The sequence below is a fragment of the Acomys minous genome (assembly GCF_964271855.1).
Source record: "Acomys minous genome assembly, chromosome: 13".
Classification (NCBI taxonomy): Eukaryota; Metazoa; Chordata; class Mammalia; order Rodentia; family Muridae; genus Acomys; species Acomys minous.
The window spans coordinates 106,263,866-106,277,313 of record NC_140495.1 but is presented as its reverse complement, the minus strand read 5'-3'; the positions used below and the strand labels follow the sequence as shown (position 1 = coordinate 106,277,313).

The 13,448-nt window shown below is 46.1% G+C and overlaps 1 protein-coding gene across 3 annotated transcripts in view; it reads left to right on the top strand.

Annotated features, from left to right (window-relative positions):
- Positions 1-13,448, top strand: part of DNAH8 (dynein axonemal heavy chain 8) — a 251,771-nt gene that overhangs the window by 194,267 nt on the left and 44,056 nt on the right. For all 3 annotated transcript variants that reach the window (XM_084754008.1, XM_084754009.1, XM_084754007.1), the window contains exon 88: positions 10,747-10,863. In XM_084754008.1, coding sequence (XP_084610134.1) covers positions 10,747-10,863 — 117 coding nt within the window. The remainder of the gene's footprint in view (positions 1-10,746; positions 10,864-13,448) is intronic.

The window sequence follows — 13,448 nt, the reverse complement described above, 5'->3', positions numbered from 1 at the left end:
GTGACCTTCTTGGGTACAGAGGCCTTGCTTTTGATCCTGCCGACTCACTTCCCATGGTCACTGCGCTGCGAGGGCACATTCGGGCACATTCACAGTGCTGTAGTCATTTTTTTCCCTTACTGTGAGAAATACCTGAGGGAAACAGTTTAGGGGGAGGCGTTTACTTTGGCTCACGTTGCAAATGGTCAAGTCACAGATGGTTCTAACGTTTGGCGTCAAGACACGGGAAGACACAGGAGCAGAGCTTAATCACCCTGTGGTGGCCATGAAACAGAAATGGAGACAGAATGCTGTCATGGGCCAACTACCCCTAAATCCTATATTCCCAGAGTTTCTACCACCTCTAAAAATGGCACTGCTTTCAACACATGAGCCTGTGGGGCAGCGGGGGAGGAGGGGTTCCTACTTTTAAACCATAAAGCTGAGTGCAGTAAATATTTGTATAGTGAACAAACAGAATATTAAGAGCCAACCTTGGACTTGGAAGTGCCTGGGTTGGCCAACAATGTTATCCACACCCCCTCAGATAGTGACAGCCACTGCTTTTCAAGGTAGGGTTGCACCCAATTTCAAAAGGAGGCAATTGCCCTCGGGGGTGGGGTGGGGGGCCAGGAGGAGGTGGCTCCATGAATACAGTGCCTGCTGTGCAAGCCTAAGGAACAGAGTTCACCCCCAGAACCTGCGTGTAGGACACTGACATGGTGGCATATACTTGTAATCTCAGTGCTGGGAGGCAGAGGCAGGCAGATCCTTGTTAGTCACTGGCCAACTAGACTACGTGATGAGTTCCAGGCCAGTTAGAGACTCTGTCTTTTAAAAGAGAAAGAGGGGCTGGAAAGATGGCTCAGCGGTTGAGAGCACTGACTGCTCTTCTAAAGGACCTGGGTTCAGTTCCCAGCACCCCCATGGCAGCTCACAACTGTCTGTAACTCCAAAATCTGACACCCTCACACAGACATACATGCAGGCAAAACATCAATGCACATAAAATAAAAAATATAAAAGGGTAGACAGGAGACAGGGCCTAAGTATCAACCTCCAAGGGTTGTCTTCCGGCTTTTATGTACACACACACACACACACACACACACACACACACACACACACACACACAAAGAGACGATTGAATCTTAGTCTGTGTCATCCATGGTAGATCTGGGCTGGCCTGTCCCTAATCCTCAGTAGTTGACATGGGGAGGGGTAACCAGAGTTCCCCACCTCTGCCAGGTTGTGGTGACAGTTTTCACATGCTAATTAGTTATGTTAATTGTTACTAATTACTTATTTTAATTATTGATCGCTTATGTTGTGATTTAACTGTTTTAGGGTTACTAAGAAACTTAACTCTGTTTTTTTATGTGTGGCTCAATACTGGGAAATGTCATGCCCTTAATTCACAAAAGGAATTCTTGGGTTTCACAAGGGCGCGAAGGGGCTTCTTCCTGTGTCCTCCTTCCTGGAGCTTGGGAGAAAGACAACATGAGCCCTTGGCCATGTCCTGGCAGGTGTGGTCTCAGCTGTGCCCATATGGGGTATGGACATCCCTTCATATCTCTCCAGGAACAGGGGAATGCATAGTTTCCCCCAGGACTTGCTACTGTCCCCTGGCTCACTGTCCGTAGCACCACATTGGGTCCTTTGTAGCTACCAGGGAGGGCTGTGGGTGTTCTTCTGTCTCTTGCCTCCGGGAGAGTGCGCATTGGCTTGCATGCTTTGTGAGTAGCTGCTTTTACTAAATTCCTCTGTGGCTTTTGGATTGTAAATTACAGCTTTCCAGAGACCAATTTCACGCCTCTTATCTGAGGATTGTTCCCCTGTATCACGCTCCAGTTCAAAGACTGCTATGACCCTGTTATTTGATCCCCTATTCACAGATAACAATATTTTCTGACTGTTCCCAGTCACAGTGACTCAACTCTTCCGCTGAGCTCACCCTGGAGAGTTGCTGTGGGGAGGGATTTTTCCATATAGTCAATGTGCCAACATGTGTTGGCTAGAGAATGTGGACATTATCTGGGAGCTGGACGAAAGAGCCCAAAGCCCATGATCCAGTCAGGAGCCAAACTGTGCTTGCAGTAAACAAGATGCATGTTTAGGGTAAAACATAGAAAAACAATATATCTACTTCCAGGGCTGGGACGCGCTAATAGTAGTATGTCAGTATAATAATAATAATAATAATAATAATAATAATAATAATAATAATAATAATAATAATAATAATAATAATAAAAAGATTGAAGGTCTGTCAAGATGGCTCAAGTAGGTAAAAGCTCTTGCTACTATACCTGACTCCCAGAGTGCTGTCCTTGGAACATATGGTAGAAGGAGAGAACTTACTCCTGAAAGTTGTCCTCTGCCCTCTGCCCTCAGAACTATGCCATGGTACACACACACACACACACACACACACACACACACACACACAGAGAGAGAGAGAGAGAGAGAGAGAGAGAGAGAGAGAGAGAGAGGAGGCAGATAGAGAGAGAGACAGAGAGACAAAGACAGAGAGAGAGAAAAAGAGAGAGACAGAGACATAATGATTTTTTTTTTGAGAAGTCAGTCTGTAAAGCACCTGCCGCCCAAGCATGAAGACCAGAGTTTGAGCCTTGAAGAACTCATGTGAAAAACCGGGGCAAGGCCACATGTGTCGGCAACCCCAGCCCAGTGAGGTGGGAGGGGTGAGAGTGAAAGGGAAGGGAGGAGGAGACAGGTGGATCTCTGAGCTCCCTGGTCAATCAATCTAGTCAAATTGGTGGGTTCCAGTTTTAATGATAGACCCTGTCTTTAAAAGGCCTACATGTGTTTTTAGCATGTGCATGCGTGCGTGTGTGCGTGTGTGCATGTGTGTGTGTGTGTTTGTGTGTTGTGGTTTGGAGGTATATCCCCAAACCACAAGAAGCTTGCAGATCTTGTCCTTGCTAACCAAAATGACAAGGGATTGATTGATTTGTGCCCCATTACTACAAGCTGTAGAGCAGAGGAGCGCCTACGGCAGTCCACCCACATAAGCATGAACAACCTGGGGCTGAGCTCACCAAACCCCTGCCTGCTCTCCACATGTTTTTTTTTTCCTCTTGCTGAATCATGATTTGTCACCCAGCTCAAGGGCATGGTGCATGATGTGGACTCCACACCGGTTGTAGAGAACTGAAGGGTCATCCTTCCTCTGCTGGGAGAAAGGCTTGTGGGCATGGCTGTTCGGGAGGTGCAGCAACATGCTGGAGGGTGTGGCTTGTTGCCTTAGTGATGTGGGATCAAGTTTCCTCCATGGAAGGAGGATGCTTCAGCCACTACCTTGCGAGCTTGCATACTGCACAGGGCAACTCTAAAATAGTGCTGCTCATTCCACACAGGTTTCTGAACCCTCCCCATCTCTTTAGGAAGTTACCATTTAGGTTGAATAGGAGTAGCCATATATATATTTAATTTTTTTTGGCTACTTTATTGGTTCTTTTTCCTACTTCCCTACACCACCTCTATTTCTTCCAATCCCCCAACACTGGGTAGGAGAGAAAGAAGGTTAGAGGGAAAGGGGGTGTCGTTATCATTAGGCTATTTCCTACTGATTAGGGGTGTTGAGTTCTTTGGGGGCAAGGTTGATGTTAGTCATCAGGATATCTCCAACCAGCAACCAGCAATCCAGCAAACAGCAACAGTAGCAGGGGCAGCAGCAGGGGCAACAGCAGCCACCGCCTCTCTCAGGGCTCTTGCATTTATATACCCTCTGAAGAGTCCCAGGAATTCCAAATGTTAACTATCTGCAGGTGTCAAAATCCCACCCCTGCCAGAGCATGAGACAATCATAGTTGGATGCTGGCTCATATCCCACACCTGCGATTAAAACAAAAACATATTCCCGTAACATTTCTATGTTTTTAAAGAAGCCAAAATCCTCGCTACATGTAGGTTGCAGCCTCTGATGGCAGAAGTTTCTGCTACAGGAGCTACTCCAACTGTCGCTGCCTTAGTTACTTCTGCCTTTGTTTCCTGTGGGAACCTTTCATTCTTAGGAACCCAGGCTCGATCAGGTACCACTACGCTGAACAGAACCCAGGAGAGAAGATGCTCTCTTGGATTCACTGTTCTATTTCAGTGCAGCATCATTGCTGGGGGATGCAGCAAGCCTGCTTTTATCTTTACCCTTTGAGATTTTGTCAACACATTTTCTACAAAGTCTTGACCCTGAAACCCAGCACTTGCATTTTTTACTCTCCCAACAGCTATAGAAATAAGATCAATAAAATGTCCAGCGATTTCCCCTTCTGCCTTCCCTTATTGGTGGCAATTTGTGTTGCTTTTGAACAAGGAGTTAGGTAGGACAGATCCCCTAAGCAATGGTCCTCAGCCAGTGCCTTGAGGCTGGCCAGACTAGTCAAGTTAGCCTCTGGGAAAATGACAGATTAAGGGAATAGGAGAGTGAAGTTAGTCATGGACCAGGGTTGGGGGTAGATGGGGTCAGGAATGGGAGATGTGAAGACTAAATTCTCGTTTTAAGAATTTCCAATATGGTTTCTACATACAACAAAAATTGAGAAAGACGGTGACAAACAGCCACTGCATTTAAGGGAGGAGTCTGAGAATCCCTCTCCTCAGCCCTGTGGTTTGCCCACAGGGTTTCTAACACTTGAGACACGTCTAGTGGTTTATGCAGAGTTTTTACTGTCTCTTTGCTAAAGTCAGTCTGTTCTTGGCCCAGGATAACAAGCCCCTGAAGGATTCTGGGATCTCTAGAGTCTTGCAGCAGTAGTTGTGAATGTGGACTTTTTTTTTTTATCACAGCCCTTAAAGTAATTTAATAAACACAGTCATATCACCAGGGCCCTGGAAATACCATCATCAATATGTTTTCATTCGGGGAAGTGTTCAGTTCCTCTGTGCTTTTTTTTTCTGCCTAGTTGAAGTCTTGACAAAACACCCCTTTTCTAACCTAATAGCGCACGCACAAGTCCCTGCTTTGGCAAGCATGCTTATGAGACCCTTACTGAAATGGCTGCAGTAACACGATATGAGTTTCTCTTCCACATTCCCCTGTCATCCCGTCTCCTACTGGTTCTGACCCCAAATCGCCTAGTGCAGGTTGTATCTTTCATTTCAGTGCACACTTCATTTCGCGCCATCTTACTGAGTCTGGTCGTTAACTACAGCCAGTGAACTACACCGAGCCTTGTGTAAAATCGGGATGAGCCTCGGCACCATTTAAGTGACTCCAGTGAGCACTTTCTCACCACGGGTCTCAGAGCATTTCCGTATATCATAGGTGGTTCTGTTCTGTGTATATCTCGCAGGGGCAGGGATGGGGCGTGGGGTGTGCGAAACTCTGTAAAATGTGTGCAATAGAAGCTTGCAGACCTGCGTTTAGATCCCCTGAACACCTGTCAAGTGCTGGCAGGGGAAGCAGAGGCAGGCGTGTCTCTGGAGCGTGCTGGCCAGCCCTTCTAGCCTCGTCAGATTCAACGAGAGGCCGTGTCTCTAAAAATAATGCTGACCGCGATTCAGGAAGACAACCCAGCTGTGACTTCTGAGCGCACACATATACCGAGGAGGGGGACGGGGAGGAATCAGATTGTTCAAACGATGTACGGAGTGCACTCTGGTCCCCCTAAACCCATCACATTCCTCCTTATCAACCTCTTTGGGCAGATGGAGTTTTGTGCTCAAATCTGTCTGTACCCCATCCTGAAGGAGGTGAACCCAGGGTCCCTGCTGCTCCCGGAGCCCTCCCTCTACTGCAGTAGGCTCCTCTGCCTGCTGTCCTCAACACAGACTTTGCGCTTCTGTATTTTCTCCACGCCTTCACCAAACCTGCCGGCTTTTTGTCTGTTTTAACAGACCAGCCTCATTTTCACTGTGAGCTAGAAGCCTTGGGTCAGGTGTCTTGGTTTTGTTTTTCTTTTTGTTTTTGTTTTTCTGGCTTGTCTTCCTGGTAAATTTCAGCGGCTAATTGCATTTGCTTTCACACTGTCCTTGTTTCTGTGTCTGATTTTCTCGGCCAGACAAAAACTTCTTGAAAACGCATGTACTCGATAATGTTTTTCTCTTGTACTAATACGACTTTATCCCAGGGCTTGCAGAATCCTAATTGCACTGAAGAGATGCACTATTCTAAATGGCCTTAAAATCTCCACATCCTGGATTCCAAAAGAGCTCCCAGGCTCTTGTGGTAACTTGGTCTTTGATGCTTTTTAATTACATTTTTGTTTATTGATTGGGGGGGAGGCACGTGACATGTCTCGCATGTGGTCAGGGAACAGCTTTGGGGAGCCCGTTCCCTCCTTCCACTGTGAGGTTCTCAGGCATCAATTTAGACCACCAAGGCTTGCGAGAGCATGTTTATCTGCTGAGCCACCTCTCTGGGCCCAATTCTTCTTTTCCTTTATTGTCATCTAGAGGGATCCATGGGCGGTTGGATATGCAAACAGATGGACCCAAGAACTGGAAGTGAATCACGTGAAAGAAAAAAAAAAGCATCCACCAAGATTTTTGTCTTTTCCCCAAGATGAACTCCTCTGTCTTTTGACTTCTGTCAGCCAACTTAGAAAGAGAATACTTTAAATGAAAATGGATAAAGAGTGACATGATACGAGGCAAGTTTCAGCACTGGGGCAATTTTCGAAGCGCTCATTTTAAGGAACAGCTGAGTGGCCATCGTTCTGTGCATATAAATGGAAGTGTTTCCATGGAGCCAGTTCGAGTATCTCCAGTAATTGCAAAGGAAGAATTACGTCTCATTCAGCCCGCTGTATAATTGAACCTTAAATTTAAAAAATTCAGCCAAACACTTAGGTAAAACTCACTGTAGATTTTGATCTTTTTTTTTCCAAAAAAAAAAAAAAGGCTAATATTTCCATTTCACTAAGTGACTTACGCTCTGCTGTTTGAAGATTACACGGCAGAAGAAACCACAGCAACTATTTTCATGTGGATATCCGAAAGGCTCCGTCCCACCCTGGCTGCCAGAATAATGTGGGAGAGGCTCACCTCAAAGTCTCCCAGATCTACTCCAGAATTCCACAACTCTCACTTGACCTCACTGAGGGTGGGAGGGTAGCGCGTTGACCAGTGTGGCTTAGACAACTGCAAGTCTTTCCGCCAAACGAAGACAGAGATGGAAGACCTGTCCTTCACTGCCAAGCTTCCAAATCTGGTTAAAGGACCAAATATTCCCAACACGAGGCAAGAAGATACATACACCACCTATCCTGGTTAGGTTTGCTGTCAACTTGACCCACCTGGGGCGAGGAAACCTCAATGGAAGAGTTGTCTTCATCAGATTGGCCTATGGGTGTGCCCATGGGGGGGGGCTTCCTCTGATTGCTGCTTGCTATAAGTATCCCCCAGTAGCCTCGCGTTTGCTTTCCTGCCATACGACTCCTGTCCTTCCCCATCTCAGTCCTCAGCACCTCCTTATGCCCTCTTGTATCTCCTTTTGAGTTTCATAGCCTATGTATACACCCACATGCCCTTAAATCACACACACATACACACACACACACACACACACACACACACACACACGCACATGCACACGCACAAACACACAGACATAAAACAAGTTGGGCATGGTGGCACACGCACAAACACACAGACATAAAACAAGTTGGGCATGGTGGCACACGCCTGTAATCTCAACGCTTGAAGAGGCAGAGGCAGGCAGGCAGGCAGATCTCTTTGAGTTCAAGACCAGCCTGCTCTACAGAGCGAGTCCTGCACAGTCAAGGCTATGCAGAGAAACCCTGCCTCGAAAAACCAAAAACCAACCAGCCAACCAACCAAACACCCCATAGAACAAAAGCTACATCTGTACATATTCACAAGCGAGAGCATGTGGTATTTGTTTTTCCGGACCTACGATATGTAACTTAATAGTAAACTCCCCAGGTGCACTTGTTTCCCTGAATCCCTCATGATTTTCTTTCTTCCTGAAGGCTGAATAAAATTCAGTTTTTTGTATGCTGCCATTATCCAGGCATCTGCTGATGGGCATCTATGCTGGCTCCATTTACTGGCTATTATGAGGAGAGCAGCAGTAAGCCTGCACGTGCAGGATCTCCGTGGTAGGGTACAGAGTCCTTCAGGTGATGCTCAGATGGGTCAGATGGTATTTCTACTTTTACTTTTTTAAGGACTCCCATCCTATACTGGTTTCTATAATGGCTTCACTAATTTGCACTCACACTAGCATTTGCTGTCTATTTTCTTGGTAATCACCACTCTGGCCTAGGAGGTGATGGAATTTCAAAGTAGTTTTAATTTGTATTGTACTGGCAGTTAGGGATGTTGAACACATTTAAAATACTCATTAGCCACTTGGTTTTTTCTTTTGAGATCTGTCTGTTTCTTTTAATAGTGCATGTATAAACTTAAAGGATGATTTTTTTTTGGTGTTTAATTTTTGCAGTTCTTTATATATTTTATATAGTAACCCCTTGTCTTAAGGATAGCTGGCAAAAGCTTTCCCTAGTCTCTAGGTTGTCTGTTTTCTATGCTGGCAGCTTCTTTTTACTTTGTAGAAACCTTTTTCCCCCCTGGGCTGGTTGTCCCTCCTTCAGCTAATTAGTTAAGTGATGGGGACAACAGTCCCATTGACATGTGACAACCTAACCCAAGAAGTAAGGGAAGCACCTGCTCATTTTTGAGAGGGCTTTACATTTTTTGTTCTGTTTTGTTTTCTGCCCTTCACCTTATCTCCCAGGGTCGGAACAACTGGAGCTCAATTAAAACTAATGGTTTCGTTAATATTTTAAAAGCATGCCTCGAGGGTCAGTGATTAAAACCTTCTGGCTTTCAGAATTTCTTCTGTAACTTGCCCACAGTTTATATCCTAGCTAATAGATCTCTTTAGAAGGTGGGATGTGAAGTCAGTGAGGCTTGGAACAGCAACAGGAAGAGGAAGAAATGGCTTGTGAAGACGTGCGCATGCGTATATGCATGTGCATGTGTGTGCATGTGCACGTGTGTGTGCACATGTGCATATCGTTGCATGTTGGAGAAGGCACAGGAGAGAAACCGGGTCTAGTGCGTATTCAGAGAAGCAGAATTGCTGTCCGTGCTCTCGAGGACACACAGGACCCTCCTTAGAGATACCCATGAGCCAGGCAGGGACAGCTGGTAGCAAGCTGGACCCATCTGTATGGCTTTCCGGGTTTCCAGGGCTTGGAGTTATGAGGGCTACCACTCATATGCTTTCAGAGTGGTCCCCAGGGCTCGGGGAGTGGAGATGCTCAGCCAGTGAGGTAATTGTTTTGCAAGTTTGGAGATCTGAGTTTGATTCCTAGGACCCACATTAAAATTCTAGGCATGGGGGCATGCACATGTAATCTCAGCACTGGGGAGGCAGAGACAAAGGGATCCCTGCGGTTTGCCTGTCAGCGAGTCTAATTAGCCAGTCTGGCCTAATTGGTGATCTCCAGGTCAAGGTAAGACCTATCTAGAAGGAGGTAGCCAGCTTTTCCGGGGACAGTACCCAAGGCTGTCCTCCGGATCCATGCGTGCACCCACATCCACATGAACACAGGCAGAGAGAAACGCAGTAGTCTCCAGAATATCAAAGCCGCTCCATCCCCTGAACCGAGTCCAGTCTGATTATTCTCAGGCAATTTAGCAACTCAGAACAGCCACAGTCTCCTCCGAGGTGTCTTCCAGGTCTTACTCAGTAAGAGGGTGACAGTGGTGTGAAGGTGGTGTGAGAGTTTTAAAGACAGGTGTGTCGCGCGCACAACAGAAATTCTTGGTTTTCAAAACCGGAGACGGAAAAATTACAGGGTGAAGGTAGCAGGGAGCCATGCTCATAAATGCTTGAGTTCTTCAGCTTGAAAGATTTCAGCCTTTACTTTTGCCTCTCAAACTCTTTGGAGGCTGACTTAGAATAACAATGGAGCCAACAGGCACTCGTTAAGATTCTCCTGCAGTTTCCTGAGGAGTTGTCAATGGAGACCCAGACAAGTTTTGCTTGTTGGAGACAGATCTCACATAGCCCAGGATTCCCTTGAACTCACTATGTAGCTGAGGATGACCTTGAACTTCTCATCTTCCCTTCAACTAAGATTATATGCTATGTCACCATGACAACCTACTAGACTTAAACAATAGCTCCAACTTGACAATTTTTTTTTTCGGAAATTTACCTTTAAGCCATTAGCTATAGTTATTAAATAATATTCGGTGTTTATTACACCTCAAGTTGTACGTACTGTTTGTGTTTGCTTTTGTTGTGAGACAGGGTCATGCTATGTAGCTCAGGCTGACTCTAAAGTCACAATCCTCCTGTTTTAGGCTCCCAAGTGCTGAAATTACTGGATTGTACCACCTTACCCAACTAGGCACTGTTCTTTAATTTAAAATTTTTTATTTTAAAAAGCACACGTGTATGTGCACTTGTGAACACACACACACACACACACACACATGCTCAGGTAAGTTCAAATGCTGTAGTAGAATGGAACTCAGGCCATCAGGCTTGTCGACAACCACCTTTACCTACTGAGCCATCAGGCCGGCCCCATACTGTTCTTTTCACACAGTGTCAACTTACCTTAACAGTGAAGCTTTTATTTTTTTTATTTAACTGTATTGCACTCCCAATAAATAACAGAAGAATTGTCAGGAGGCAAGTGTTCAGTGGTACAACACTTGCCTCGCACACCCTAGGACCCCAAGGGTGACTTTCCAGCTCCACAGACAAAGATCCAGCTACACACAGTGTTTAAATCACAGCTGACACTGACTTCCTTTGCTGTTTTTAAGGAGCGACGGAAATTTGGTCCCTTGGGCTGGAATATTCCCTATGAATTCAATTCTGCCGACTTCTCGGCCAGCGTTCAGTTCATTCAGAACCACCTTGATGAGTGCGATATTAAAAAGGTGAGTGGGATGGCCGGGGTGGGGGGGGGCGGGTTTTGTTGTTTTTCACTACAGCGTATAACGTGGCGTGAACTAGCTGAGGTCTCCCCAAGAACTGCCTTTGGAGGGACAGCCATTCTAACCAGCTGGGCTGCTCACTCTGCTCACTCCCCTGACCAACACACTCACACTTTGTCCCCCACCCCCACCCCAGAAGGTGCCTGCCAGTCTAAGAATGAGGCCCTGGGCAGCAAAATACAATCCTGCCCCTAATGCCACTCCTGGGTACCACAGGGCCCCGCGAGAAGAGCGACAACCTCAGTCAGGCTTGCCTTCCTTTGGTCTTCCTCCAGTTTCCTTAAAAGAGAAGAAGAGAGGTCTGCTAGGCAATTAGGCAGTGCCTTTTTTTTTCTGATCCTAAGTCCCCTCTTTCACCATTAAAAAGAGATTCCTGTATGCATTTACTTATGTGTACACCTGAGTGTGTGTAGTGTACCATGTGTGTATGGTGCCCTTGGAAGCCAGAAGAGAGGGGATCAGATCCTCTGGACCTGGAATTACAGATGATTGAGCTGTGGGCTGAGAACCAAACCTCATCTTCTGCAAGAGCATCAAGTGTTTGTAACAGTTGAGCCCCTCTACTGGTGTGTGTGTGTGTGTGTGTGTGTGTGTGTGTGTGTGTGGTGCTAGTGACCCAAGCTTCACATGTGCTCAATAAGTGCCATATCTATCACTGAACCACATCCCCAACTGTGAAGCCATTTCTTTTAATTTATTACACATATTTGTTTGTTTAGTGTGTGCACACGTGTGCATGCATGTATGCACGCATGTGTATGTGATGTTTGTGTATGAGTGCAGGCATTCATGCACAATGGCACACATCTGGAGGCCAGAGGAGAACTTTCAGGAACTGGTTTTCGCTGTTTAGCTTGTGGGTCTTGCGGTTGGGACTCCGGCCTTCAGGCTGGGTACCAAGTGGTTTTACATGCTGAGCCCCAAGAGCCTAGCTCACTTTCTTAATTGTTAAGTTCAGCATATAAATAGCAATTTAAAAAACCTTTTTTTTTTGTATTATTGGGGATTGAACTTATGTCCTTGCCCATGCTAGACAATTTCTCTACCACCGAGCCACCCCTCAGCCCCAGTGGTCACTTCCAAGATTGGCTACTAATCTCCATGGTGTTTATGTAGGCAGGGCATCATTTTTGGCTGCACCATCATGAGGCTGACATAGGAGTTACCATTATGTCCATGTAACTGATGGCTGGCTTCCTTGAGGTCACAGAGCTGTGGAGTATAAGCCTGGTTGTCGCTCCTCTCACAGGCCGTGAAGGGAGATCTACCTTTTCCAGGACCACAAGCAAGTCCTTGGAAACTGTCTCCTCCTCCGTAAAGTCGTTGTAGCATCTTAGATGAATTAGCACTTATGGAAACACAGTGTACAGGCTTAATAGAGACAGGCCACTTTTATTCTGCCCCTCTCTTCCTGTCCATCACTATAGACACTGTGGTAGCAGTGTGGTGCTGGTGAGCCGTGATGGATGTTCACCTGGGGTGGACAGAAGTCTAGAACCAATCATTTTCTCTTGAAATGACAAAAGGATAGTAAATTAAGACTGTGGCAGTGTGATGAAAAATTATATTGTGTGGGTTCATACTCTGCACCTATTTATCATGTCAGCATATACAAATAATGGGTGCCTTGAAAACGGTTGCTTTGAAAGGCAACCAAGGTGAAAAATAAAAGTTTTAACCAATAAGTAAATTAAAATAATAAGAATCAAACATCCGTAAGCATCTTCACTTTTCTTTTACTCTGAATGTATTGTTTTCTTCAAAATAGCTACGAATAGCAGAATTACATTGCTAGTGTAGGATTGCTGAGAAATTAATAACGACTTTAAGCAGTTTTAGTTTACAGAATGAGACAGTGCAGGATTGCATTGTAGAAAAGCCTTGGGAATAAATACTTTCCTGTGCATTCTCTTACTGGTTCTGGAAAAATCTATTGCTAGGAGAGAACATTAACGCCTCCCCTTCCTCGCCTCTGCTTCCCTCCTCACTAGGCATCACCCGCCCAGCCCCCCTCCCCTCTGTAACAGGGTGGCATCTGCTATGATGAGGGTTACAGGCGATTACGATCACGAAGAGAAAAATACTGCCTTGCTTTCCTCTCTGACATAACCCATAGCCAGCGTATCCCCTTAACACCTAATATCATAGATTTTTCTTTGGTGAACAAACCGGAGCGGCTCCGGCCTCGTGGCAGTGAGTTATTCCTGCAAGATAGAGAGTTAATTTTCAATGCTGTTCAAGGTTCGTTCGGCTGCTGTGATAAACACTCACTGGAAGCCACTTAGGGGAGGAAAGTTTGTTTGTCTCGCACTTCCCCGGTCACTGTCTGTCGCCGAGGGGAAGTCGGGAGCCGTGGTGCACCACTGCTTGCTGGCTCATGCTTCGCTGGCCTTCTTACACAGCCTAGGGACACCTGCAGGAGACAGCTCCACCTATAGTGGCCCCTCACAGAAATTCCCCACAGACCAACCTAATAAAGACTTTTTCCTCAGGTGCTTCTAGCCTGCGTCAGGTGGACCGTTAATGCT